General features: G+C 42.5%; 1 protein-coding gene across 2 annotated transcripts in view; it reads right to left on the bottom strand.

The window, feature by feature from the left end:
* Positions 1 to 693: 693 nt before the first annotated feature.
* PCSK2 (proprotein convertase subtilisin/kexin type 2) overlaps positions 694 to 24,535 on the bottom strand; it is a gene marked incomplete at its 3' end in the record, with an annotated part of 260,772 nt that continues 236,930 nt past the window's right edge. For both annotated transcript variants that reach the window (XM_084248159.1, XM_084248160.1), the window contains 4 exons: positions 20,532 to 20,747; positions 17,866 to 17,966; positions 10,179 to 10,406; positions 694 to 1,180 (listed from right to left, as the gene is read on the bottom strand). In XM_084248159.1, coding sequence (XP_084104285.1) covers positions 694 to 1,180; positions 10,179 to 10,406; positions 17,866 to 17,966; positions 20,532 to 20,747 — 1,032 coding nt within the window. The remainder of the gene's footprint in view (positions 1,181 to 10,178; positions 10,407 to 17,865; positions 17,967 to 20,531; positions 20,748 to 24,535) is intronic.

The following is a 24,535-nucleotide window of genomic DNA, read 5'->3' as shown; positions in this document are numbered from 1 at the left end:
GAGAAGATAGCCAGGCTACTTAGGCTTTCTTTCTGTTTGTCACGCTGGCTGAGGGGGGCAAGCTATGCTGTTGGTGGTAAGGTTTTCAGTGCTTATGCTTTTTGACTCTCTCTTCCCCATCCAGTGATCAGGGATCTCTCTGGCTGGCATCTATCAAATCATGTCACCTTAATCTGTCACTGAAAAATCAGGCTATGTTCAAAGCATCTTTCCCCAAGGGACTTACAGCAGCTCCTGCACTCTAAGAAATTCAGAGCTCACCCTCTGTCAGAATGTCTGATTATCTTTTTTAGGTAACAGGTCCCCTCCATGGAGACCATGAATAAACGTTCTTGGAGTCACCGTGTGTGGCCTTTTCATTCTCTTCTCTTCTCAGACATGAAAAAATTGAGGGGAAAGCTGTCCCGGTTTTATTTGCAGGATATCACCTATTTGAATGACACAAACAAAGAACTTAGAGTGACAAATAGGACATCGGTGTTGGTGGGAACACTGTATTTGGGGCATAGAATAAAAAAGATTGCTTCCATTGTAATGAAAATAATCATTGACAGTGAGCGAAGCTTCAGATCAAGAAAGTTGGAATCGCTTGTGTGGGGATGACAGTAATTGCTAGGTGCCTGACAGAAATGTGGAGCGAGGAAAGAGAGGCAGAGATGGGGGAGGGAGGGAGGCGGGAGGCCCACGAGCCAGCTAGTTCTTGCGCAGGATGCTCTTCAGGCTTCTCTCCACAGCTTCGTCCAGTTCTTCCTCAAGCTCCTCCTTCTTGGACATGGCCAGCTTGGACTGGTAATCCCTGACGACTTGGTCAATGTAGGGGGCGCTCTGAGTGCCATGCAGCATCAGTGTCCACTCTTTTAGCACCCCCTTCTGGGGTGCACTGCCGACAAACCCCAGCTCCAGGGTCCAGGTTCCTCGGGCATCTTCCCCCCAAGTGTGGGTGGTCATGAAAGGCCACTTGTCGAAGCCCACCTTGGAGTCATCATCCCTTGGACGCCGGCTCAGCAAAATGGACTTGGTGCCCATCGGGGAAGTCATGTTGATGTTCAGATCCCCTCTTCTGCTTGCGTTGACTGTAATGACGGCTTGGACGTGCTCCAGGTAGCGGACGAAGTTTTCCTGTCCCTCACAGGCATCGGTTGTGAGGGTCAGCACCAGCTTGCCAGTAGATGGTATTTTCCTGAGGGCACAGTGATGAGGAGATATGGTAAGGGAGGGTCACACCATAGGAGGGGAGTTGAAGGGCATTTCAAGTGACAACAGTGAGAGCAGGGGCTTTGGGGTCAATTAGGAAGAACTGGGTGCCCACCCGGCTGCATGGGTTTGAGCAAGTTACAGTCACTCAACATGAAGGGGACTGTCTGAGCTCATTTTTTTCACCTGTCTAATGGGATATAACTTTCTACCTTTCAAGTTACACTCATATACATCATATAGTTACAAGCGATTAGACCAGTGCTGGCCACACACCTTTCTTTCTTCTTTTTTTTTTAAAGATTTATTTATTTATGCATACAAGGGCTGGGGTGTAGGCCAGAGGTGCAGGGGGGTGAGAGGATTCACCAGAGACAGAGTGGGGAGAAGAACAGGCAGATCTACTGAAGTACACTGCTGAGGGGAGCAGTGGGCGAAGCAGGACAGGTCTGCAGTGCCATGCGGGTAGCTCCCTGGCCAAGGATCGAACTGTGCTGCTGTGGCTGCAGATTGCTTCATAGTGCTGAGACTTAACCCCTTGCGCCGCCAGGGAGGCCCGGCTATACACTTTTCTGCAATGGTGGACGTGTTCCCTATCTGTGCCATCTAAGGCAATGGGCACCTGATAGGTGGCTGTGGAACACTTGACATATGATGAGTTGAGTGAGAAACTGAATTTTTAATTTACTTTTCTTCATTTTATAAATGAGTTTGAGCCTCTTTCCTATCTTACAGGCCAGGGCACTTTGAAAAACTCAAGAAGAAAGTCCACAAGCCAGCAACCAGAGATGATTACCCTAGTAATAACCCCACTAGATTTCCTAAAGTATTGCTCAGCACCTGTCAAGTGTAACAGTCTCTATTTTCAAAAGGGTTGAAAACATGAACCTATGAAAATTGAATTCTAAGAAAATTCATTTTTTGGCCTCGATTTGCACAAAGTGCACTTGTGGATTGGAGTTCACACAGAGACATCACTTTTACAGGTCAGTTTGTGGAAACCCTGACAGAAAGGTCACATTGTTACTGGGGCCAGGGTTAGGCAGCCAAATGAAATAGTTCTTTGATTGGCTGAGGATCAGAGATGGGGTACTACTTTGGTTGGAAATGAGACCCACAGCCACCCTGCAATGGAGTTTCTGTAAGTTAACAGAAAAGTCCCTCTTACAAGAAAAAAGTTTTTGTAGGGCTGAGGTGATCTTCTGTAATAGGAGAGAAATAAGGATTGAGTCAAACATGGGACAGCCCAGCATGGCTAAGATGGTGGCAGTGCCTCCTCACAGCTGCTTTGAGCTTTGGCTCATTGGTTCTCAGAAGCACCCTCAAGCAGTGGGAGCTCCCAGCCTGGAGTGTCACATGTCCAGCAGGTGTCGCTGATGCCTGGCTAACAGGGGGATGATAAGGCCAGCACCCTTTTTTCAAAGTGGGGGGGACCCCTGTGTGGTGCTGTTGCTGCTCCAGAGCTCCTGGTGGGTCAGGTTACAGGTCCATCTTACCTGACATCACCTTGTTGCTGGTTTCCTCCTTCCTACCTGGAGCCCCTCACTTCTAAGGTTCTTCCTGAAAAGTTTCTCTTAGTGAAACACATGCATGTGAACACTTTCTCAGGCTCTGCTTCCAGGTAAGCCACCTAAGACAGGTGCTACCTACCCCTAACAGGAGCCTTGGGGAAGCAGTAACCAGATCCTTCTGTTCACTGCACTGTCATTGTTGGCTGTTCAGACAAGGTTCTTATTTCATTATAGGAGTTCAGTCATTCTCACTTTTTTGCTTTCTTTAGAGTTAAAGTTGAGGAGTGATTGACCTGGGGTGAGGGGGGCTGCCCTGATCTTTAGGCATGGCAGAGACACCTGGAATTTGAGGCCCAAGAAGCAACCCCATAGGCAGAACAATGGTTGGTGTGTCCCTGTCTGGCTGTGCCTCTAGTCTGCCTCCCATGCAACTGTCTGACCTGTTTCTCCCAGAGCCTATGGCATATCGGCCAGGCAACATAGGCAAAGGCCAAGGAAGAAGTGACTCAGGGTGACTGATAAGGAGAAATGAGAACACAGGTCCCCTACTGCCCCCTACTGGTCTAAGGATCTTGAGAATGAGAGGAGAGATGGAGGAAGCTAAAAACCATGGAATTTGGCCATGCACCTGGGACAGGGTGGGTTGGGATCAAATGCACAAACTTGTCCTAGGATTTATGAACTGTCCTAGAAGCTTTGGAGTTGAGGTCTGTGCAGGGGTTGAATGCCACTCCAAGGACCCCAGGGACTCTGACTTGTTCTGCACTGGGAGGAATTGCCTGCTCATAAAACTCCCTGATCGTGGCAGATAGGAAGGGCCCACTGTCTGTGTGGGGACTAGGCCTTGAGGGATGGGGTGTCCAACCTGGTCCTTGTCAGCACATTAAGTCACTTGGAATGAATTAAAAGACTGATATGGATTCCAGAGGCAGCAGGCTTGGTAGACAAGGAAGAATGCCATTCCTTCTTGCAGGGAAGTCTCTTAGCAAGTGTGAGGACCAAGGAACACTATGTTCCAGGTGTTTCTTATAATTTCTCTTTTTGCTCACTTGTATTTTCTGATTTTCCTACTGAGACTATATATTACTTTTATATGAAGAAAAAGAAATAAAATCCTTTCTTACTTTAAAGAAAAGGGGACCGTGCTTAGGAAAAGTCAGTTTATAAAAAGTTTAAAATAGGACATGGCTGTTTGTGGAAACAAAGGAAGGTGTGCAGAGATCCTTAAAGACCCCCATGGGTGACATTCATTTGCTGCAGAAAATGAGGCATGCATCAATTGCTCTGAGACCCTCTCCAAAGTTTTGGAGATTACACAAGCCTATTGTCCAAGTTTTATTGCACATAGTTGCAAATGAGTGGTCACCAGCCTTGTGCCTAGAAATAGGGGCTGTTTCCATGGGGCCACATGGAATGCTTTTTGTGCTCTGAATCCTCCGCTGTACGATAAAAAAAAAGGTTCTGAAGCTATAGTTAGACTATTAACAATAGCAAAATAAAAGTCAGCTTTCTTGGGTGCCTGAAATGCTGGCTAGGTGGCAGTCCCTTCAGAACACTCCACAGGTGGCTGTTGGGGTGTTTCCTCTTTCCCCTCTACAGCTGTGTCAGGTGGGCATGAACTCATACCGGAAGTCACCACAGCCCGGACATGACAGGTGCAGGTCACAGAGCCATTCTGTGTCTGAGAGCTCTCTTTTCTCTCCACTATGATGTTCTGGCATTCCTACTGGACTTTAACATAAGTTCCAAATTTTCTTTAAAGTCAGTCTTAAAGGACCCCAGTAAACAGTTCTCTTTGGGGTGCAGGTGAGAAATAGGGGGGCAGCTTGCACTAGACAGTTCACTCCAGGAAGACACTCAACGGCTGCTGGCACTGCATGGGACAGACTGGGCTCGCTGTGCTCCCTGCTTGTGCCGTCTGGGCACATGATCATGGCCAGCTGTATTTTTCCCTTTTATTTTAGTCAAGCACCCTTCACTGACTCTCCTGATAAAGTCTCTTCAGAAAATTGCTTTTCAAATTGACTGCTTCTCTGAGAAGATTACTGCTGAGGAAACCCATAAACCCATGCCTGCTCACCCCACTTGAGGCTGTTTCCATGCAGCCCTGCATGTCATAGAAAGTGGCGGTTGCCATGGCTGGTGATCCCTCACCCTAGCCCCTGGAAGCTTGATTCATGGTGATGATGGCTCCTTGGCTGGCAGCAGAGTCAACCTGGGCATTGTCCTGTAGACCTCCCCATCCAGCCACTGAGTATATCTTCCCGATACCCAACTCACCTGCACCTGAGTGCAAGATCAGGTTTGATAATGGATGGGGAGTAGAGGGCACCATGGGGACACAGAGCTCTTCCAGCAACACTGGGCCTCCTTCCCAAATTTCTCTGGCTGGTTTTCTAGACCTATTGCCATCAGTTAGACATCTTCCTGAGCTCAGGTGATGAGGGATGAAAATCCATGCATTCATTCATTCAAAAAATATTTATCATGTGTTTACTAAGTGCCAGGCACTGTACTAGGCACTGAACTGAGGGTCCTCCAGTAGACAACATGGCCTAGGCCCCTGTCCCCATGCAGGACCCAACTGAATCAATGCTGACACAGGCTGCTGCTGCTGATGTTGCGTAAAGCTCCTAGTTAGCTTTGAACTGTTGGAACCAAATGTGTCTGGGCCTCAGAGTCCTTAATTGTAAAATGATGGACTCAGACAACATATTTTCAGTGTTGCCTCTGGATTGTGACAGAATGTGAAGCATTCTCAGAAGCTGGGAGATAAGCCGTCACTCATTCCAGCGAATGTTCTCCATTTCTCTCTCCTCCCCCACCCCATCTCCATGCACAGAGCTTGAGAATCATCAAGAATCTATCCTTTGTGTCCAGAGAAATCTCAGAAAATAAGGACTTATTTCAACATGCAGCTTGACTAAGAGGGTCCTATGCATTCTAAGCTGACTGTTCCCCTAATTATTGTAACCACACCACTATCTGTTAATGGTCAAAGTCCTGTGTTCAACTATTTGTGGATATTATTTCAGTTGCATAATCTGAGGCCTCTTACCTGGCCCAAGTGCTGCTGGCCCAAGTGCCTGGAAGGGTACAGACACTGTAAACTTCCTCCCTTTGCAAATCTTTTTAATAAGAAGTTTTGGACCCTAAGGCCTTGGAGAATAAATAGGATGGTGAAATTATTGGTTCTATGAACTAGGGCCATTTACTTTCTCTTTCTGAGCCTCTATTTTCTAACCTGTAAAATGAGACTAGCAGTACCAAACTCCCATGCTTAAATGAGATGCTGAAAGAAAAGTGCCAGCCTGGTGACTATCCAAGAGCAGTTCTTATGGGTGGCAACTCTGTGCCTGCATTCTCCCAGGGCTGCCCATAGACAGATGTCTGGCCTGGGAGAGGGACCGCTGGTCTGTGTGTATGGAGGGAGCAGTAACCCAAGCAAGAGTGGCACTGGAGGCATGGATTGTGAAATGAACTGACCCTGTTTTCTTGTAGGCTGGACTTCTAGACACACCTTCACGCAGTTCATGTTACTAGAAATACACTTCTCATTGAGATGGTGCTATTTAGCCTCTCTCCTGCTACATGTAACTACCAGATGTGCCCCACTAGATATTGTGGCTCTTTAAATATCAATAAACTGACATGAAATCCAACGGAGACCCTAGCTCCCCATCACACCAGTCACACTGCTAGTATACCACACAGTTACTATATTGGACAGTTCAGATATAGAACATTCAGAACATTTCCACCACTGCAGTCTCCTGGTCCCTCCAAATCACTCAAAAAGTTACCCTGAAGGCTGATATGGAAGTATAGTTATCAATATCTACCTATGCTAACCTACAGTGGGTGAAGTTAATTATTCTGAGTATGTTTTACCCCTCAATCCCCCATTTGGTCAGAAGTTTTCAGTCTTGGCTCTGTCTATTCATTCTGTTCATAGACCCTGGTAGTGGCAAGGTCTCTAAAATGGCAGAGTTTGGGGCACTACCTGCTACATGGTATTTAAGTTTCCAGGGGAGTTTTTATGGGAAAATGCACCCATACCCTAGGGCCTTCTTGTATTTACTGGGCCTCATTTTCTCCATAGGCGATATATTGAGATATATTGGGAGGCCCAATATATTGAGATATATTGGGAGGCCCCCAGATTGGGGTTCTGGAATCAGAGTGCCTGGATTCAAATCCCAGGATAGCCACTCAGTAATGGGGCAGGTTTTGCATGTCTTAACCTTTCTGAGTGTCTTCTCATCTGTAATAACACTTTCAGTTTGCAATAGGGCTGCTCGAGTATAGGCTCAACATAGGGTCTGAATGCATAACGTGAGCTCACTAAGTAAGGCCTATGTCATATAATGAAAAAGGGAGTTGGGTTCAGACAGGCCTTGTTTCAAGTTCTGGTCTACCCTTTATGACCTTGAACACATTTCTTGTGCTGCTACATCTGTTTCCCCACCTGCAAGAAGTAACAATGACAGGACAAATACATACAGTGTATGTAAAAGGCCTCATATTAGGTACACAGTAGGGGCTTTTTCTTAAGACATAATTCAGGATCATTTTGTTGTAATATTGCAAAACATCCACCTGTGTGACTTTTTTGACTATGTGAGTGTGAGACACACTCAACAAAAGGGTGACTGGGAAGCTTATGTGATTGGAAAGTGCAAGACATATAGTAGGTGCCCAGGAAAGGCTAGTTGCTTCCTTCATTTATACTTAATAGCCTCTGTGGTCTTGATCAAGTCAACCAACTTGTTTGGGCTACACTGAAGCCTATACAAGAGTGAAAAGAAACAATGTACATGGCAGCTTTGGGAATTTTGTTGTAATATTGCAAAACATCCACCTGTGTGACTTTTTTGACTATGTGAGTGTGAGACACACTCAACAAAAGGGTGACTGGGAAGCTTATGTGATTGGAAAGTGCAAGACATATAGTAGGTGCCCAGGAAAGGTTAGTTGCTTCCTTCATTAATACTTAATAGCCTCTGTGGTCTTGATCAAGTCAACCAACTTGTTTGGGCTACACTGAAGCCTATACAAGAGTGAAAAGAAACAATGTACATGGCAGCTTTGGGAAGTGTGATTGGAACATTGCCAAGCAGCTATTTTTATTATAAGACAGGATATGGGGCTTGTGAAACTCTGTTTTAAACAAGTTATTATAGGACTTGGGCCTCAGACTTACTTTCCCAGGTAGTGCTGCAAGGAACTATGCTTTATGAGATCACTGACAGGTCCATGGAAAAACACACACAGTTCTGTAATAATCCACTAGGTGTCGCTTTCCAGAAGCCCAGCGAGTGAGCAGTGGGATGTTTCCCTGTGTGGGATGCTGTAGGTCACAGTGACACACAATTTTAAAGTCATTATAAGAATCAGAATTCTCGGAAATTGTCCTTTCTTTTTCCCCATAGGTGTGAACAAGGAGTGTCTAGGTCATGGTTGAGAGGGAAACTTCCATTTCTTGTGCACCTACTATGTGCCAGTTTTATGCTTGCTGTCTCACTAAATCTCCTAGCAAGGAAAGAGATACTATCTTCATTTTGCTAGAGAAGAAGAGGCTCCTTCTTTGGGGACCATAAAGGCAGAATTTAGGGGATACAGGATTTAGAAGAAAAAAATTAAATAAATTAATTATAACATATATTAAGGGTTAAATATATAATTTTAAATTTTATAATTAAAAATTAAATTAATTACTTTCCACTAACTTATAATGGATACTTAACTTCTCCTTTGATTCTGAATGCAGGGTACATGTCAGAGTGGTCTTAGCTCCTCCCCAGAACACAGAGACATTTGTCCCCTCATCATCAGAGGTGTCCTAAAGTAGCACTGGACAACATCAGCACTCCAGAATGATCAGGGCCATTAGACTTGTTGCTGGGAGCTTTTTCACTGAATACGCTGGTAAATGTGTTGTTTCTTTAATGCGTTTGTTTAAAAAACATTTTTAGCCAATTTCAGCATAATTGGCTTCCCTTATATTATCATGTATTTTATTGAATGCATTATAACACATTCTTTTAGGGTGGGGGCCATAGACTTTGCCACATTGCTAAAGAGGCCAGGGTGCAAAGCCTGAATATTCTAAAATAGAATGGTCAAAATTATCATCTAATTTTGTGAAATTAGACTTGATCCAGGTCTGAGCAATCCAGCTGTGGAAAATCCAGGAGCATTGGCTACTGGGGTAGGGTGTCTTGTGAGAGGGGCTGATTCTGGTCAAGTTCCAATGATCAACATAAAGTGGGAGGGGTGCTCAGGAGGGTTAGGAGATGATTTTTATCAACATTTTAATGATATAAATTCTACAGGTGCAGCTCACAATGGACTATGTCAGCAATGCGGTAGCTGGTACTAACCATAGTAACTTGGACGGATAATGCTGAGTAGAAGAAACTCGACATAAAAACAGCCATACCATGAGGTTCTAGTTAAATTCAGGGATTGATTGTCTATGAGATGATTATCTATGGAATTTGGGAATTAATTGGAAGGGGGCCACATGGGAGCTTTATGGAGTGATGAAACATTTCATCTACCGATTGGGTGATGGTTACCCACATATTTATATATACGTTTATCAAAACTCAAATAAAAACACTTAATTTCTGTGTATTTTGTTGTACATAAATAATACCTCAATTAAAAATATTAATAAGAATTTCTATTTCTGTCTTACTGATGGAACAATGAGGAGAGAGATAAATACAGAGAATTCCTGATTGTCCAGTCCTCTTGCTGTGATGAGAAGCTGGAAGTGAGGAGGTTCATGTGACCAGTCCAGGGATTCTGTCTAGGGAACTTCTCACTCAATTGCCCCCAAATGGCTATCCACCCCACTCAAATCAAATCTTCACAATGCCTCACAAGTAGAATGAGTAAGTAAATGGTGTGATAGTCACACAGAGGAATACTATTCAACAATAAGAATAAGCAATGTACAAGTATACACTACATATTATTGAATGTTTATGAGCAAAGGAATATAGATGTGAAGGAAAACATAGTATATAATTCCACTTATATTAAGTGTAAAATAGACAAAATAATTAGAAGTAAAATTAAAATAATTAAAAGAATAGTGGCTACACTTGGAAAGATAACTGAATGGGACACAAAGAGTCTCTGGGATATTGGTCATGCTCTATTTAGTGATCTGGGAACTGGTTATGTTGGTTGATTTGTGCATTTAAAAATAGTGACATGAAGCACTGAAATAGTTAGGGCTCACACCTAAAAGCAGGGTTTAAGTTGTACAATATTGTGTTCTATGTAAGTGGTACTCCCTGTGTTTGTGATGCACTACAGTCCTGCTTGCCCTGGAAACACATCTAGCTCATGTCCCTGACACAGAGAGGCAATCTGATATTTTTACCAATCCCATGGTGCTATCTCCAGGACATTTTTCACATGCAGCAGAAGAACAACTATCTTAGAAGAACTACTTACTCAGGGTCCTGTACAGAGCCTCCCACACAGTGGAATCTCTCAGGCACAGTTTTCCAGTCTTTAGCCATTTTCACCATTGCGCCTGCATCAAGGACTCCATAGCCAAAGAGGTGATTAAACTCCAGGCCAACTCCGTTCCGCCGCCACTGATGGACCTCATCATGAAGCTGGTTCCGTTTGGAGGTGAGCACAGTCAGATGTTGCATGTCTCGCCAGGTCAGACCCAGGCTGGATACCAGTGTCACAGAGGACAAAAACAAAGGCAAGAGGAAGGGTGAGAGAGGGAGAGAGAGACATAATAACTAAGGTAGGACATAGACCCCTTGTAAGATTTTGGAATATCTATGAATCCCCAAGTCAAGAGAGGATTGCCATATACTATTTAAAACATTACATATATCATTTTAAACAATTTTGCCTTTCCTTACTTAAATAAATTTATTTCAAAAGCACATTCTAACACACAGTAGAATGGCTAAAATGAAAAAGATGACAATACCAAATGTTGATACAAAAATGAGGGCAACTGGAATACATGTATGTTGCTGATTGAAATGCAAATTGTTACAACCATTTTGAAAACTGACTGCATTTTCTAGTTATGTCCATATGTTTAAGCTATGGCCCAGAAATTCCATCCCACTAAAAATGTGTGCATATATTCACCAGACACATGTATTAAAATCTTTATAGGCCCTCACTGGGAAACCACTAGATGCCCATAGAGAGAATAAACAAAATTCAGGTATATTTGTAGATGTGGAATACTACATATTGATGAGAATGAGTGAACTACAGCTGCTGCAAATAGTATGGATATAGCTTACAAACAGAATGCTGACCTACAGAAAGCAGACACAAAAGAGAACATATTGCCACCAAAGCATGCTATGCTTCCTGACTCTAGAAGGACTCCCTCAGATACTTGTCCATGGTTTATTCTCATGGGGTCTATAATGGAGGGACATAAAGTAGCAGAATGAGGAACTGCTCACTTCTGAAATAAATGAGAGTATAGTCCACATCCCAGTGTAACTGGGTTTGTGACTCTGGCCAGCTATTTGCATATTATCTGAAAAGAAAATTGAGTCCCTCCCTCCTAATTTCCCCTTCTGAACAATTTTAGATTTTATGGAATATACTATCATGTAAAACAGGTATTTCATCAACCTGTTTTATTCCTATCATAGCAACTCAAGAATCATAGGCGATACCTATTCAATAATAAAAAAAATTTGCAGAGTATCTATGATACAAATGTTACCACATTGGGTTCATAGGACAATTAACATGTTCTCTGTTCTCAAACATCCCATGTAATAATTGAGAAGGTAAGACATTGATATATGGAAAGATATTACATGATGAAGTGATTACATGAATGTCTACAGAGTGTATACCATGTCTAGTCACTAATTATGGGCACATCATAGGGAGGTCCTTGCCTTCTCAGAGCTTACAGCCTTGGGGTACACATAGACAATGCAATATTTAAAAATCCAAGGGCTGTCAAAACAGGAGGAGTTTAGGTGGAGAGAGAGTTGGCTAAGAGAGCCAACATTGGAGTCCTTGTGTTATCCCAAGGGGATAACAGCCTGGGGATGGAGGGGTGTCTCAGACTGTGGGTGTCAGAATCACATGGGGACTAGTAACAAATATGGATTCCTGGTCTCCATCCCAGTTCTCCTGAATCAGTGTCTTCGAGGGGCGGGCTTGAGAATTTACACCTAAGGCATCTGCACACAGATGTTTGAGAACATTGGTCTAAGATGGTGGTTCGCAACCCTGCCTGTAATGTGAATGAAGTGCTAAAAAAAAAAAAAATAATGATGTCAGACAGGACACAGAGATATTAATTCTGCAGATACTGAACCAACCAAGTATCTGGTTTTTCTAACATGCAGCCAAAAGTTCAAGCAAATTTGGCCCAGGAGGGTGTTTCCTAACTTCCTGGGCAGCTCTGGGGGTGCTTGTTAATACCACTGCTTTCCAGGTGCTCTTCAGGAGATTGTGAATTTATGGATCTGGGATGGACTTGGGTATCTGTTTTTAACAAACAGTTAGGGAAATGTGGGGAACTCTGGTCCAGAACATCAGCAAGGATCTCTTAGGAAGAAGCATATTAAGCCAAGGTGAGTGAATAGACAGGGAAGGTGGGGGGTTTCCTAGGAGAAAGAATGTTCTGGAAGGAAGGCTCTAGAGGCAGGAGGAGGGAAACACACAAGTGATAAACTTAAAAAGGCACAGGAAGACAAGAAGACTGAGTGTGACAGGCAGGGAGAGCCCAGAACCAAGAGACAGGAGGCATGACAGGGCTTGACCCATGTTAGAACATTGTCACCTGATCTTAGTGACAGGAAGTAAGAGCAGAGGGACACTGGGTCTGATCTTTATAAACATCACCAGGGAGGTTGTATTTTAGATGTGTGGCCTGGAAGGCAGACCATGATAGTCAGATGCTGCTACAGGAATCTGACCCTGGCATGGCCATAAGAAATAAAGCTGGGGGCTCTCACAAGGCCACATATGAGTAAGTCCCAGGTCAATTGTCAACAAAAATGGTTACAATTGTGCAGCTGGCAAAGAATTTATTGGCTGGATCCAGTCACGAGTAAGATCCTGTGAAGTTAGAGTAAATGATTGTTATCAGACTGGCCCTAGACCACTCAAGATAGACAGCTGACTCTTGATTCAGAACAAGCAACCAGAGATCAAACTAGAGCCCAGGGCTTCTAGGGGAGACATTCTACCTTCACTAGAAGAGGCCAGGGCTCCAAAAAGAGAGGTTACTCAGGACTCCCTGGGGGACATCATGCCTGACAAGGAGAGGCTGTGGCTCTTGGTAAAGAGGATCTGAAACCCAGGAAGAGACTGGCCTCGCCTGACTAAGTCAGGATACTGACCAGGGAGACTCAGGAGTCTCCTAAACCGTGAAAACCTGTTCCTGGCAGGGAATTACATTCTTAACAATTGTTTGCCTACCTATAATGGGCAAACTGTATTTGCTACAGAAAGTTGTCCTCGCCAAAACTACAGCTGGCTTACCAACTTGATGCTAAGAAAAATAAAATACAAAATATTGACTTTTTTGTGTGTGTTTCCTGCGTGTGTGTGGGATATCCCTCAACCACTGTCTTTCAGAGTTCTTTTATTTATGGTGTCAAATTTTCCTGGGCCCAATGAGCATTTTCCTCCTAGTGATTCAGACAGCAAAGGTAATTTTAAGAGAGAGAACATGCATCTTTAGAGGAACTGCAAACTAAAATCTTTTAAAGAAGTTTCAGTTTTAAGGTTGGAGGAAAGAGAAACATTGGGTGAATTCTGGGAGGCAACAGAATTTTCATTTGTCTCTTCTTGGTTATGGTTTTATCTGAACAGAGCTGTGTATTAACCCGACCAAAAAGCTTCATTTCTCTGGGTCTTGGTCTCTTCCTCTGTAAAGAGAGGTGTTTGAGTAGTGAAACTTGCAATGGTTTTCTCTCAGCTTTAAAATTCTGAGTCTATCTTCCAAACTTTGACAGGATTAGAAAATGATTTCGAAAGTCTGAATTATTTCCAGTCTGGAAAAATAATGTATTTGTAAGTCAGGCTGGCGTTTTCTCACAGCCCCTGTTTGCCTAACACCTGTGAACTGTGACAGAAAATCCAGTTTACAAGATGCCCTGGGGTAGCTGTGGTGTACAGATCCTGATCTTAAAGAAACAGAAACCTAATTTTGTGCACTGCTCTTGAGGAAGAGACAATTCATTCACAGCGGCCCACTGCCAAGGGCACAGCAAGTGGGAAGGCCCTCAGACCAGATGGCGGTTTTTCTATGTCTCACAATCAGGCCCAGGAAAGGCCTGGAATTGGAGACCTTTTCTCTGTTTTTATTATGCTTTGATGAAAAGCTTCTCTGAAAAAACCCTAAATTCCTTAGGTTTTAAATATTGACTCTGCTATTTTCCAATCAGGTGCGCTTGGATGAGTTGCCTTTACAATCTGAACCTCAACCCTCACATCTTTAAGTGTAGATTAATGTGTGAAGAGGAACTAGACACTCAGTGGTCCTGGACACTCAGTAAAGACTTTATTATTATTAATAATAAAATCTATCTCATATATTGGGTTTTCAAATAAGTTAGAAGTGAATAGTATTGGTCACAATATTTAAAGGTAAAGGAATGTCTTTAATTTTTAAGGCATATTCAACCCCAAAATCAACATACAACCAATTAAAAATGTACATCCTAAAGACATAATATTTTTGAAGCATGCTACAATATTCTTGGAAATCACAGGTGATTTATTGATGATCTAACTTTCTATATTTGTCAAAAAGAAAGTAGATATCCAGAAGAGGAAAGTGATTGTTTATTTACTTAGTTTCTTGAAGATACTAGCTGTTGTCCTCCTTGTACCTACCTTTCCTCTTTTCTTATTGAGAAAACCTCAATTTTATTAGGAAGAGTAATGTTATTAGCTAAAAACAAAAACCAACCAACCAACCAAGCAAACAAACAAAACACTGCATCTCCCAGCCTTCTTTGCAGCCTGGGGTAGTTATGTGACAGTTTTGGCCAATGATAAATAAGTGGAAACCACTCAGCAGGACTTTTTAGAAAAGACTTGTGACTCAACTGGTAGATCTCTTTTTACCCTTTGTCCTTCCCCTTTTCCTGCCTGAAATATAAATTTGATGACTAGAGCTCTAGCAACATCTATAGAACATGAAGGTAGAAGGGCAGAAATCTGGAAAGAGCCAGATTTCCTGATTCATAATAGCACCTCCACACTAGCTCTGGCTCTTTACCTCTGTATTATCTTTCCCAATGCAGGAAAAAAACAAACAAACCAAAACAAAACATATTGCTGTTTAGCTATTGTTATTTGGATTTGCTGATTTCAATCTTGAACCAATACAAGTACCTAATCAAAGCAGAGTCCAGATAGTCATTCCACACAACACTACTCTGATTCACGTGTTCATAGAGCCATTGCCTCACTGGATGGTCACATGCCCTGGTCCAATAGGCACAAGTTCAAAACAATCTAAGTGCCCATTGACAGATAAATGGATAAAGATGATGTATGCTAGTATATATACACAATGGAATACTACTCAGTCATAAAAAATGAAATCCTGCCATTTGTAACAACACAACTAGAGCAGGAGATGTTATGCTTAGAGAAATAATTCAGATGGGAAAAAAGCAGATACTTGATTTTACTCATATGTGGTATATAAAGAAAACAAACAGATGACCTAAATAAACAAAAATAATCTTTTAGATTATAAGATGGAAGATGGTTATCAGATAAAAGGGGAGAAAGGGAGGTAAATCAGATAAAAAGGTCAATTATATGGTGGAGGACAGAATTGGACCTTTAGTGGTAAACTTAATGTAGCGTATACACAAGGTGATTTATGATAATGAAAATTTCAAACTTATATAAGGCAATGTTACTTCAATTTAAAAAAAAGTAAAAAAAGCTGGTGGAAGTGCAAACTGGTCCAATCACTATGGAAAGCTGTCTGGAAATTCCTCAGTCTACTAAAAATGGAGCTACCATACAACCTGGCAATTGTACTCCTAGGGATCTACCCAAAGGACACAAAAACATTGATTCAAAAGAACACCTGTACTCTTATGTTTATTGCAGCACTATTTACAATAGGTAAAACCTGGAAACAACCCAAATGCCCCAAAATAGATGACTGGATCAAGAAGATGTGGTACATATACACAATGGAATATTATTCAGCCATTAAAAAAGATAAACTCATGCCATTCACAGCAACATGGATGGAGCTAGAGGGAATTATGCTCAGTGAAATAAGCCAGAAGGAAAAAGAAAAATATCAGATGGTTTCACTTATAGAAGGAATATAGAGGAACCAAATAAGACATCAGTGTAAAAAAATAATAACAGTACAAAACACAACAAAGCAAAATTAGACAATTATAAATCAGAGACATCCTGCAGAGGAGGAGGAGGGAGACGGATCAGAGGGAGGGAGGGAGGAGCACAGGGGACTGAGGTGATGGTGCAGGGGTGAAGGAAAGTCTATAGGGACTATACCTGAGGGGGTGGGGGGAGCAAATATTGTTTAAAAATGAACAATGATGTAAAAAAATAAAAAATAATTAATAAAAAAGATAAATAAAAATTAAAAAAAATTTAAAAAATATTGGTACAGAGTCAGGTAATATGTTTAGAAATCCTGCAGTCTTGATCCACCACTTTCATTTAGATTTTGTCCTTGGCAAGTGACACTGTGCTTGCCAATATCCAAGGAGACTTTGAGTCAAGTCAAGGTTTAAATTGAGACCAGGAAACCCTCCTCATTTTAGAGCACTCCTGCTCTCTGTTCTCTGAGAAGTTCACATAGGCAGCAGACATCCACTGCTTGTCTGCTCCCAGTGGGAGTGAGCAAACCGACTCAGACTCCAGGGTCCACAAGCCCTGAGATGAAGAAACGGATCTTTGGGAAATGCACAGAATATGTAGGTTTTTGGCCTCTGTGCTCAACAGCCTGCTTTGATCACTGTCCATCTCTTGGTGTCCTAAAACTTCCACCTAACTTTCATTAGAAAAATTAAACTATGGCTTGATCCAAAGAAAAGTGTCATTGCGAACTTGGGGGTTTATCTGTAAAAATTAAGTATTTTTATTTTGTTTTGTTTTTGTTTTTTGTTTTTTGTTTAAAGGCAGAGAATTAGACTCCACAATCTCTCAAAAACTTTCCTATTCTTGGAATCAGCTCTCACCTCCTTTGCAAATCAGAAAATGCATTGCATATGTAGAGAGATGGCTGCTTGGAGATTAATGCTAGAAACTCTGGTTGCCTAGCAATGGCTGACAGGGATGGGAACTCAACTCCCTTTCCCCAGGAGCCTGAATGAATCGAACTTCTCACAAATTGCTGGGTACAGCATTTGCAGACAGTTCTCTTCATAGCAAACATTTGCACTCAAACCATATGTGTGGTGCCTGAAGCCCACAGCTCATTCCTCTAACACAAGGCTGACCTCTGAATTTCCCTAAGAGAAGACAGAGTAGCAGATGGTCAGGGACATCTATCTGCTGAGGCTCAAATCAAGGTATATCCAGTAGTAGTGATATGTGGCCTCTCTGTGTAGTGCTGAGAAAAGATGGTCTCTTCTTACCTGTAGCTTAGGTTTTCCATAAAGCTCATTTCTTGGTCTATACTGCATGACTTTGCCTATCTTCTTTCAGTACTAAAAGTGAATTAACCTGAAAAGTTAACAAATCTTGAGTGGGAGTGTCCTGTTTATCACATGGTCTGAAATACCTTGGTGATACACAGTCTGGCAAATGTTTACCTTTATTTAGCTGATTATGAGTGTTCTTGGAGTAAAACAGTCATGAATACATAGAGTATAAAGGGATGGTTTTCATAAAAAAAGAAATATCTATGTATCCCTATTTGATATCTGAGAAGTAGCTGATCTGTGCAGCTGGATGATGTGGTCTTGTGCTCTCCTGGGGATGGAATTATGTGGAATGTGTGTGTGTGTGTGAGTGAATGTGTCTATTTCCTTGGGCTGATGGGTCATTTCGAAATGCCACCAGAGTTCATTGACCTTAACTCTTACAGACTCTCACACCTACTTGTGGAAACTTGGTATTGGGGGAGGGATGTATTATAGAGCCAGCCTTTGGCCCTGAGCTGGAAACATACTTAGCCTCTAAAGCCAGTGCAAACACGCCAGCTGCCTCGGGAGCAGCTGCAGAGGTCCCAGAATGCCTCAGAGTACAGTTGCCATACAAATCTGTGGTTGCCTAGAAGGGAAGATATTGAGTAATGAATAACAGATCAGGCAATTTTGAACCCTTAAACAATAAAGATTAGGTATTCTATATTTCTTATTTAAACTATACTTTGTTGTGAAGATTAAGATGAGCTGAGGAGAAGTTTAGCACCCATATAACTTTCCATGTTGCCATAAATTTTATTTGAGCTTCCTAGCAGCCCATGCAAAAAGGGACACACATCAACTATCATTTCAGTGTCCATAAGGTAAGAGCAATTGTTCAGAGAAGAATATCTGCTTCCAGAGGTAGAAAACATTTATTTCCTGGATCCTAAAGTGAAACAATACAGATGGGAAGTGACAAGTTACTTTTAGTGACAGTGACTTGCAATATTGCCACAGCAATAGTCAATGTGATGGTAAATTTTGTTGCATTGGGATCCTTTCTCAAAAGTCCAAGGGCCATTTCATCAGCATTTCTGTTTCCTTCAGAAAGAAAAAGTGGCATTCCCAAAGAGAGAATAAACATGTTCAACTCAAGTCTGCTTAGAAGTATGGATCATTAAAAACAAAATGTTTCTCTATATCTAAAATTTATGGAGAGAGTCTAAGACATAGTGAACTAGGACAGCTGCCATGTAAGTGAGTATTTCACAACATTGTAAAGGGAGAGAGACTGATCAGGTTTTTACAAAGAAAAAAGAATCTCACATTCAGTATTTTTGAAAGCCAGAGTTTTCATTAAAACCATGCATAAACCATATGATTCTGCTTCCTCCTGTGTGTCTATAGGATCCTCAAGTGGACCTATTATTATTATTATTATTTAAAGATTTATTTATTTGTTTATACAAGCACTGGGTACAGTCAGAAGCGCGGGAGGGTGAGAGAATTCAACAGAGACAGAGCAGGGAACAGAACAGGCAGATGGACAGAAATACACTGCCGAGGGGAGCAGCGGGCATGGCAGGAGAGGTCTGCTGCACCATGTGGGACCCTTGCCGGTGGCTGGGGATCAAACTGGCACTGCAGACGCTGTGGGCAGCTTCACAGCCCAGTGCTCAACCGCTGCACCACCAGGGGAGGCCCGGGACATATTATTTGAGGAACAATGTATCAGGGAGGTTCAAAAGGCATCTACCAGGAAAAATTACAATATTCAGAGGTAGCTCTACTGAGGCCCATCCCCAGCTTCAGTAGAAAGAGAGTCATAGATAAGAATAGAAGACAAGGTGACACAATTGGGACCAGGGAGTCGGACTGAGCTCCCCATACTTGTCCCCTTCTGCTCTTCTCTTCTCTCTCTCTCTCTCTTTTAAAGATTTATTTATTTATGCATACAAGAACTGGGGTACAGGCCAGAGGTGTGGGGGTGGTGAGAGAATTCGCGAGAGACAGAGTGGGGAACAGAACAGGCAGACTGACTGAAATACACCGCTGAGGGGAACAGCAGGCAAGCCAGGAGAGGTCTGCTGCACCATGTGGGTTGCTCCCTGGCTGGGGATCGAACTCGTGCTGCAGTGGCTGCGGACAGCTTCATAGGTTGCGGCTTAACCCTTTGCGCCCCCATGGAGGCCCATTGCTCTTCTCTCTTGTGACAAAATGCTCATAGGTAGGAGGGGCTGAAGCCTCCTTCTACTTCACACACTTGACACATGCTGAGGTCCTTCCAAAGACCCAGAGGCTGCCTAGGGTAAGGGCTGTGTCTATTGTAGATAAAGTACTCTCCTGGCTCACACACTGGCTGGTTAGCTAGGTGGAGCTCAGGCAGGAACTTGGGATGGAGCATTGTTTGGTAATGAATGTTGTGTCCCTGTTCCTGCCCTCCTCCCTTGGGGAGCAAGACGGGTGGCCAGTCAGGATGTAACTCAGCAAGACTATAGGACCACCTATTTGAGGTCTGAGGAAAGCAGATAAGTGAGTGAAACATCCAGAGTGAGGTAGAGATACGAAAATGTCCATGATGTTCTACAGCAATATATGTCAAAGAGACATGGAACATTCATCAATATACCTACTCCCTTAGGAAGAAAGAGCTGCTCAGAGAAGTGCAATATATGATCAAAGTCTCTTTTTTTTTTAGCATTTTGATTTTATATCCTGGGCTTATTTTAAAATATGTTGAAAATCACTGCTCTTTCCTAAAGAAAATATACCACGTGCCCAATTTGGGCCCCAGAATGGATTCTTGGATGCCATTTTGAAATCACTGTGATAAGTAGATGGGTTCTTGGTTCAGGTGGGGTGGTGGTGTGATGCCTATATTCTTAATGTTCGTTCTCTTGGTTAGTGACAGGCAGGGGCAACTTCTGGTGAAATGTGAGTTCTCATCAACCCTTGTCAGCCAAAAGGATGAGTGGACACAAAGACAATCTATGGGAAATCAGCTGGAAGGGCGTCCTCACAGCTCTTGCTTCCAACTTTCGCCAAAACACTAAGAGGCCTGGAAGGCCACGGTTCTCCCTGGAAGGCCACGGTTCTCCCCTGAGGACATGCGCTGACTCTGGGAGGGAATGAACGAGCCCCCATCCCTTCCCCCGATGTCCCGCAGTGTCCCCCCTCCACCACGTCCTGCGGGAGTGGCCCCACTCACCACGCCAGCCTCGGGGTTCCTTTTCCTCCCGTTGCTGAAGGTGGAGGCCAAGGTGGAGGAGCAGCTCTCATCGTACAGGGCCGTCCTGCCGTCGTTGATGGCGGAGTTGATGGAGATGGTCCACATACTGGAGGCGTAGCCGTCGCAGTTACAATCGTCGTAGCTGCCGCCGTCTCCCGAGGCCCACACGTAGATGCTGCCTTTGCCCCCTCGGCCCTGGGGGAGGACAGGGAGAAAGCCCCCAACTCTCAGGCCCACCCTTGCTCCCAAAGGGCTGCAAGGTGGGGGTCCTGTCCTGGCCCCGCCCTGCCCCAGAAGGTCCTGGCTGGGAACTTCTTTAGCAGCTGAAGGAAATGACCGGGTTCTGTTCTGCCTGCCTGAAAACCACATCCTTCTGGAGGTTTTTTCCAGGAAGGCCTCAATATAAAAAGTCATTCGAATTTATAATATGAACTGGGGATAAGTGGGTAAGAGAAGCTGAAAAAAATCTCTATAAAATTTACAAATGAACTGCTTTTTGCAAAGGCAACAAAGATAGCACATGCTAATGGTAAAAAAAATCAAAGTATATGAAAAAATGGAAAAAAAAATCCCCTGGAATGCAATCATTATTATCCAATTCTTATGTGTCCTTTCAGACATTTTTCAGAAAAATGTGGGTGTACACATAGCTAATTAAGATTGTAAAAGATATTTTATATTGTTATATGTTCTCTATACATATTTTTTTAAGATTTATATATTTATACAATAACCAGGGTACAGGCCAGATGCGCTGCAGGGTGAGAGGATTCACCAGAGACAGAGCGGGGAACAGAACAGGCAGACTGACGAAAATCACTGCTGAGGGGAGCGGCAGGCGAGACAGGAGATGTCTGCTTCGCCATGTGAGATTCTCGCTGGCCGGTGGGGATCGAACCCACACTGCAGAGGCTGAGGACAGCTTCCAGTGCGGCGCTCAACTGCCTGCCCCACCAGGGAGGCCCTCTCTATACATTTTATATATGAAGTGGCTGTAAGTATAAAATACACATTGTACTCCAAAATACATATATCTTACAAATTTTACATACACACACACACACACAGAATCATGTCATAGTGGGATCCTTTTAAACACAATGCTGTATGATATTTTACCTGTGCAAGGAAACAGCATATAAAAAGAAAATCTAATACCATCAAGCGTACATGTAACAAAATTAACTTTAAATACATAATGATATGCAGAACAGTTACTACATATGGTAATTAGCTATAAACTACAAGCTTTATCACAAATACCTAGCTAGCATTGCTCTTCAGTTTAAACCCTGTCCTTAGTGCTCAGCTTTTTCTTTTCCTGTTCTTTGTCTACTAGGAGTATCCTCTCTCTCTTCACAACTGAAGAGCAGGCACTCTTCCAGCTTCCCACCTGGGGGGATAGTAGGGCAGGGTGGGGGAAGAGGCATGCACCCACACCATATGGGAGGTGAGCAGCTGATGTACAGCTTCCACCCTCTCCACAGCAAGGCCAGGGTGGCTCTAGAATGCTCCAGGGTGAGAAGACAAGTAGAAGATATGGCTGCAAAAGCCTGTCCCTTCGTGGTCATGGGCGTTCGTGGTCTTGAACCTCTCCCCAAAAAGGATTAGGTGTCCTGAGTATCACTAGTGTTAAGGCTGAGAAACTTGCTCTAAGGGTAGTGAGCTGGAAGTTGCTGGCTTTAAAGGCATAGCCTAAATTAGTCTCCAACAAATCCCCAATTTCTTAACAAGTTCATGCAGATTTTGTATTTTTCCCATGATATAGAAATGTCACAAATCATTATCATTGACTAAGATGAAGCTCCAGCTAGAGACCATGTGCCCCCAGCATATCACCTGTATTCCAGGAGATGAAAACCCCAATTTGAGAAGCTTGGGGCTAACATGACTTAGTCCCTCCACCCTAACATGTGTAGTGAGCCAGACTAATGACCAGCTCAGTTCCTGATCCAGTAGTATTACCTGCTTGCAGGTCTGCAGAGGTGAACCTGATATACAGCCTGCCTTTTCATAAACATCCTATTATTCTAATTTTTTTCTTCAGCTCCCTTGGCATCTTAATACAACATTGACATATCCTAAAAAGTTATTGCATTTTTTATTAAGGAACTCATATTCATTGTGAGATAATTGGAATCTAGAATATGAAGAAAAAAGTCCTTTATAATCTTCATGAATAGAAAATCATCAGTGGTATTTTGTGAATTTCTGCCAGTTTTTATGTAAATGCAAAGTTAAGATACATTGTTTAAAAATGAAATTGGGATAATAAAATATATCCATTTTTGTGACCCGGCTTAAAAGATATTTCTCACTTACTATTATATCATTAACATTTTTCCTTGTGTGATTAAATATTCCTCTACACAAGAATTTTTTATTGGTCTTATTAAATAGTGAGTCCATAATTTATTTACTCCTCTTTCTTAGACATTCATGAAAGACTGTTCTCTCTCTCTTTTCCCAAATAGAATTCCTAAAAGAGGGAATTTGTGGTGCAATAATGTCTCATTCTTTTGAGTTACATTTTTTCTACTAGAAGTTAAGTTTATCTTTTTGCATCTTTACTGTTCATCTATGTCCTTGCTATATGAATAATTTAACAAAGCATCAACCCCCCACCAAAGATAATATTCTTTGCTTGTTTTTTCTTTCATGATATTCTGATTTGTTAGAGTTCTTCCCTTATGAAGGAACTTAATCAAATTCATGTCATTGTTTTTTTTTTTTAAATTTTTATTATTTTTTTTTTAATAGAGGCATGCTTATTTATTTATTTGTTTGTTTGTTTTTGTTTATACATGCACTGGGTACAGTCAGAAGCACGGGAGGGTGAGAGAATTCACCAGAGCCAGAGAGGGGAGCAGAGCAGGCAGAAGGACCGAAGTACACTGCTGAGGGGAGCAGCAGGCAGCAGGAGAGGTCTGCGCGCCATGTGGGACCCTCCTCTGGTGGCCGGGGAGCAGCCGGGGGATCGAAACTGAGCCGCAGACGCTGCGGGCAGCTTCGCAACCCAGCGCTCAACCGCTGCGCCACCGGGGAGGCCCCAAATTCATGTCATTGTATTGCATATATATTTACCAAATTTTTAATTTTATATGTTGCATTTTGACTTGCAGATATTTCACCACATTATTTAAACCTATTATTTTGTCTACCAATGCATATTTTAAATACTACTTAAAGCAATGTATTGATTTACAAATACTATCTTTTGCACTCACAGTTTCTGAAATAATTTTATTCAAACTATTCACAAACATCTCCGATATGTATGTTTATTCTCCTTAGATCAGTGGTTACCTCTGAGTCACTTAGTAGTATTTCTGGACTCATTGTAGCAGTTATTGATGCTCTTTGCTAAATAGTGAGAGTTCTTGTCCAAAGCTTGGGCCCATGACAACTCCCCCTTGTGGTTGGATGGGGTCTTGTGATATACAGTATTAATTCCAGGCTGAACCATTTACTGGTCAGTGCCAGAAGCTGGAGAGCTTGTTCCTTCTCTCTCCAGATTAACAATATTCCAGATGTCAGTGCTGATCCTTCCGAGACTGTGATGAGAAGGTCTTCTTCTCACCATAATGGATGTGTAGCTGAGAAAAAACTTGTGGTTGGGAGTCTCTGAACTTTGGGGGCTGTTTGATACTGCAGCATAATGTAGCCTCTCCTGACAGATACAGCTCATTGTGTTCACTCCTGTTTAAGTTGTAATAGATACAGCATTTAAAAGAAACTCTGTGTAATGAAGTCCCCGACACTTTAATCCCAAGCCACAGTAGCTATTTGTATAATATTAGAGTAGTTTGCTGTTTTCACTTTTGCTGAGATGTATATTATTACTCTTGACAACTTAACTACCTACTAAATTGCTTTTTATTTTTTAGTGTAACTAAAAGCCTTTTAATTTGAAAAATGTTAAGTACCACAAAAGTAGAGTGAATAGTATAATGAATCCCCATGTATCCATTGCTCAGTTCACA

The sequence above is a fragment of the Talpa europaea genome (genome assembly GCF_964194135.1).
Source record: "Talpa europaea genome assembly, chromosome: 11".
Taxonomy (NCBI): domain Eukaryota; kingdom Metazoa; phylum Chordata; class Mammalia; order Eulipotyphla; family Talpidae; genus Talpa; species Talpa europaea.
The sequence above is the reverse complement of the archived record's forward strand: the minus strand, read 5'-3'. Positions and strand labels throughout refer to the sequence as shown.